The sequence below is a fragment of the Buceros rhinoceros genome, unplaced genomic scaffold (assembly GCF_000710305.1).
Source record: "Buceros rhinoceros silvestris isolate BGI_N320 unplaced genomic scaffold, ASM71030v1 scaffold38858, whole genome shotgun sequence".
NCBI classification, from domain to species: domain Eukaryota; kingdom Metazoa; phylum Chordata; class Aves; order Bucerotiformes; family Bucerotidae; genus Buceros; species Buceros rhinoceros.
The window spans coordinates 8,282-13,504 of NW_010426959.1; the positions used below are offsets into that span (position 1 = coordinate 8,282).

Below are 5,223 nucleotides of genomic sequence, written 5' to 3' on the forward strand. Positions count from 1 at the left end.
ACAACCAGGTTTTTACATCTTAAGTGAAATCACATCCCAGCCCTGGAGGAATTCCTTCTGGGATTAGAAACAAGCTACTGAGGCTTTTCTCCATGTGTAGTACTAGGACTCCTTTTTTTTTTTTTTCATTAAGTTTTTACGCACACCCACTGTCCTGTTTAAGAAAAGCTTCTCATGTATCTCTTGACTCGCTTTAATTAATAATCTTTTCTCCACTACTTAAAGTCCTTTTACTGTTTTTCTTACAGTAGTTAAGCTTTGTTATGTCAAGACCGTGAGATTCAATATTTTTGTAAGTGATTTGAACAAGCGTTCTTAGATGTAGCCTGTGGACCTGTTTTTTTTTGCATGCTACTCTCTTAACTGCATCTTGCGTAAAAACAATGGCCAGGGTAGAAATACCAGCAGAGCCCAGAGACCATTGCTGTGAGGAGGTGCTTTGAAACAGTAAAACAAGAGCAACATTTGCTATTGCGGTATAAACATTGCAATTATTTTAGCCCTAAGTAATTCTAGCCCTACTGCGTACTTGTATTTCCAGGCTTTATGTACTCCTTTAGCCCACCTCACACACACCAAACTCAGCTTTTAAAATAAACCAGCCAACGTAGCAGTGTAGCTGCTAGTCCAGCACATATGCTTCAGGAAGGAAAACCTTTTTTTTATTGATTGCTTTGATACAAAATTTATGGGATGTTTTTTGATCCCAGATGTTTGCTCTCTGCCAGAACAGGAAACTCTGTTGTCAGTGGCTGTTCTGTGCTGTGACTGATCCTGTCCATTCCATGTTCTGTTCTTTTCCAGGCTTTAAAAGCCATAATTGCATTTGACACTGCAGGGCTTGTTCTAGGCTGGAGACTTTTTGACCATGCTGCACATCTTGGGGGAGCTCTCTTTGGAATGTAAGTCTGTGTTTACTAACTTCAGTTTGTTTCGTGTTTAAAGCCATCCTGTACTTTCTCCTCTTTGCTTCCTCTGATCTCTGAGGTGAGGGGGTCTTTTGGAAGTAGTACTGAAGACAACTCCCTCTTACTCTTGTAGTGCTGCAAAATTGTGTGGAAAATATGGTTAACAGATGCTCAGAACTGAAAGAAATTGAGCTGAACTGCCTTAGAATGATAGGTTAGACGTCAGGTTGTTCTGTCAGCGTAACCTGGGCTGGCTGTCTCTGTCCTGCTCTCCCCAGCACACTGAAGAGAGCCGCAAGGCAGAAAGATTCTCACAAAACACAGCGTGGACAAATTAAAATAACTTCAGAATTAAACAGCTCAGAAAATTTCTTTGTCTCAGTGTTTTTGCTCTAATTGCCAATTTAGAGGGAGCTGCAGCGTTGGTATAAGCTCAGTCCAAGTTCCTGTGAGCAGCCTCAGTGCTGCTGCATTGTCTTTATGTGGAGCCTTCCTAATTGGGAGGAACTACTAGAGACCAGTTTGTAGGAAACAGTTCTGCATTGTTCCATGTTGGAACTCCATTACCCAATGAGTTGTTCCCTTTCTACTTGATCGCAATGTTGCCTTAATTCGCCTTAACTTACTGCTAAGAGCATTTTTAAGCATTGTCTGTTTTCTGCCATGGTGTATCTGTATCAGCTTGTTCATTATGATGCAGATTCACACATTATTAAAATGAGGTGGCAGCTGCAGTAAAAATTCCCTTGAGCTGACAAGTATCTTGCCTTCCTCACCTACATACTGTTCTACTCTGTGATCATTTTGGTCACTTTGTCCTGAAACGAGGCCTCTACTTAGGGCATTTGTCGAACGGCCAAAGTATTTTCTGCGCGCTCCCAGATTGTCCCTTCCCCCTTTCTGCCTCAGTTTATCTTGTCTCCTATCCTAAGCCTTGGGGTTCCTTGATTTTAGTGATCAGCCTGTTCCTCAGGTACAGAGGAAAGCTGCAGTTAGTTTTAACTAGTATTTTCTTTCCCAGGTGGTACGTGACTCATGGCCATGAACTGATATGGAAGAACAGAGAACCGCTGGTGAAAGCTTGGCATGAACTGAGGACAAAGAACACAGGAAAGGGAGGCGGTGGAAGATCTAACTGAGTCTAATCCTAGAGATTCCTTATGCCCAGGTGGTATATTACTTGAAGACATGGGATTGAATTGGCTTTGAAGGGGTTTTTTGTTACTTCACACTGAGCCTCTAAGGAGCTGAGGTTTCTCGTGTAAACTACAGTTACAGAAATGCCTCTCAGTGGAAAACGAACTCTGACAAAGGTGAAAGAATAAAGATTTTTATCCTGTTGCTTTCTGAGGTAACAGTCTGCATTACATTTTCTAAAGGAGGAATAAAAAATAAAAACAAACACCTTTCCAATTACGTGACCTTTGTCCAAAAAACTTCAAAATAGAGAACAACCTGTTAACGCTTTGGAAGATAAAACATTTTTAAAATTGAGGCAGTTAGTGGATCACACGTGCCCCAACGACCACTAGCCAGCACTCGGCGCTTTCCTAGAAGGTGCACAGTAGGCAGATCGAACTCAGCATAAGGCTGATGTGGCAAAGTTCAACCATCTTTATTGAAAAAATTGGCTGAGAGAAGCCACTGGTCTTGTTTGAGCTTAAATTTGGAATAGGTGAATCGATAGTGGATTGTTTGCCAAAGCTTACAGGCTGCTTAATGGTCCGGCTTCGCCTGTCAGATGTGGCATATTCAACCTATGGTTTTCATTTCTGTCTGCTTCCAAGGTGCTGTCACGTCTCGTTAGAATTGACTATAGTGAAATCTCTTTCATGATGAGGTGCAGCGGAAGAATGACTGGTGCTGTGGGTTTGGGTGTTTTACCATGGGTTACACTGCTTTCTATGTTCTTCCACTGCATTACGCTTTTTTTTTTTTAATTGTGCTGTATTGCTCATTCCCTTTAAGGTTTTTCTAAGAAATTTAAAACAGTAACATTTTGTTGAGAATGTGCCAGTTCTAGAAAAATAAGCAAAACTAGGTGAGGCACCCAAGACCAATTACACCATAACCAGAGGTAACTGCTAAAGGAAACCTGGGGGCAGTACCGTTGCCAGCGTTCCTATTGCACAAACAGAAACAAAACCTGGGTGTTGGGTGTGCCGCTGCCCTGCCTGTCCTGCCAGGTGACTGCCAAACCCCCTGCAAAGGGCCGAGCAGTCTGCCCCGGTACGAGCCGGTGGGCTCCAACCCATAACTCTTCCCTGCAGGCCGAATCAGCTGTTCCAGATGGACCAGCTTGCCAGAGAACATGTTGCATCGGTGCCTTGCAGAAAATGCATTTCCTGCAGGATGAGGAACACGTTGTGCTGAATGGCAGCACTTGTAATAAAGTTGCAGTACAGAATCGCTGTAACCTCCCTTTCTGCCACAGGCTGGTGCTCACGCCTACGCTTTTTTCTCTCTCAGAAAAATGAGATGCTTGAGAAGTAACCGCCTGTCAATATAAACTCTTAAAAAATGGAAGAGTTGGAGTATCTAAAACTCCTTTCCTCTGCTCCAGCAGCTTTTTGGCTTTCTGTTTCCAATCTGTCCCTTCTTTCCTACTTTCTTCTCAGATGCCCAGGATGTTTGTAGGGCTCCAGCCCACGGCCCTGCCTGCAGCAGGGGGCAGCTGAACATGCTGCCAGCCCCACTGTTGCCAGCCCCAGCTGCCTGCCCGCAGGCAGGGAGAAGCCAGCAGCATCAGAAGACAGCCACTGAACGGGGTTGTTGTAAGGGAGTGCCTCGTGCCAAAGCAGCTCAAAAGCCACAGCTCGCAGTATCGCACATTGGGTTTACACCTGTTTAACACTTACCTACTGTCTTTGTCCACTTCCTTTTATATTATTCCCCTTCTCTTCCTTGCTTCTCCTCTTGCCCACTCAACTTAGCTCATCTCTTCAACACTCCAGTATTCACTGAGGGTTTGTTCGAGATGCTGGCTGGAAGCAGCAGGGTGTAACGCTGCAGGAAATTCAGTGTAGGAGCCCTGAAGGACACACTGTTTTACAAGTCTAGTAGAAGCCAAGGTTATGGTTAAGTTCTTCACCGTCGTCGACAGCGTCTCCTCATGGCTGGGTAGACCTGCCAAGGCAGTGTGGGATTGCCGCTAGTAGAAGCCAAGGTTATGGTTAAGTTCTTCACCGTCGTCGACAGCGTCTCCTCATGGCTGGTTAGACCTGCTAAGGCAGTGTGGTATTGCCGCACCCTTCGAGCTTGTAGGAAGGGTGCAAGGGCACCACAACATTTTCAGGCTGACCCTTCAGAGGCAACACCTGCACTTCTGCTGGGTTCTCAGAGCTGCAGTAGCTCAAAGCTCCTGAAAAACCAGCCTGGAACTGCCAGAGAGGTTCAGAAGTCACTATCTTTTCAATCAGTGGTTGTGGTTTATGGGGCTCATGCCTAAGCTTCACCTTAACTTCAGGCGTAACAGCATTCCCCCTTCTCCAGGCTGTTCAATACCTGACTCTTCATCTCTCCAACCCTGGAGGCATTTAACCTATGGAAGGTCATACAAAAAGATCCATGTGGCCAAGCGGTGGGTTCCACGTCAGCTTGCACCTGAGCCTTTGTGCAGCATTGTCCACCAACAGTAAATTCTCTTCTCTGGTCCAACACAACTTCGCAACTGCAGCAGGAAGTCAGTGCTCAAGCCAGTCAGATGAGGGATGGCCTGGAGCTGGAACAGCTCGCTGCAGTCAGTAAGGTGCCTTTCCAGCAAGCAAATGCTCTGCTTGCTAAATCTGGCATCAGTCTATGCCAGTATCTCAGTATTTAGTCACACCCTCGAATGGCAAAGAAATTAGAAGAAGGAAAAAAAACCACAAGAAAACCTCTAAACCCAGAAAAAAACCCAACAACAACAAAAAGAACCAACCACCTGGAAAGACTTTTTTTTCTCGCCCCTTTTCAAAGGGCTTATTATTGTGACTAAAAATACAATGTGGTAATTATGCAGATGCTTGGCAGAACAGCAGCTAGTGTTTGGAGGAAAACAGCAGTGAGCATGAAGTCCTGGTCAATCGTGTAGAGACATAATCCTTCCTCCTCCCCCGGTGGCTTTAAGACAGCCTGCCGCGGCCTTGCTGTGTTGAAGGAGTATTTTGTTGCCACGTAGTTCTATTGAAATTTCCTTTTAGTGTTAGAACAAACTGCTGGAGCTCTCAGCCCCGTTCCTGGCAGCAACAGCTGTTTTGCTTTCTGATTTCATGGCTTTCCTTTGTCTTACTGTTGCTGTACTCTCCCCACCCCACTTCCCCCGCCCCCTCCCCCC

At 45.2% G+C, this 5,223-nt stretch overlaps 1 protein-coding gene across 1 annotated transcript in view; it reads left to right on the forward strand.

The window, feature by feature from the left end:
- The window catches only part of PARL (presenilin associated, rhomboid-like), a gene marked incomplete at its 5' end in the record, with an annotated part of 10,295 nt that extends 8,040 nt beyond the window's left edge, over nt 1-2,255 (forward strand). The window contains 2 exons of the mRNA XM_010141703.1: nt 805-902; nt 1,930-2,255. Coding sequence (XP_010140005.1) covers nt 805-902; nt 1,930-2,047 — 216 coding nt within the window. The remainder of the gene's footprint in view (nt 1-804; nt 903-1,929) is intronic.
- Between the last annotated feature and the right edge of the window lie 2,968 nt (nt 2,256-5,223).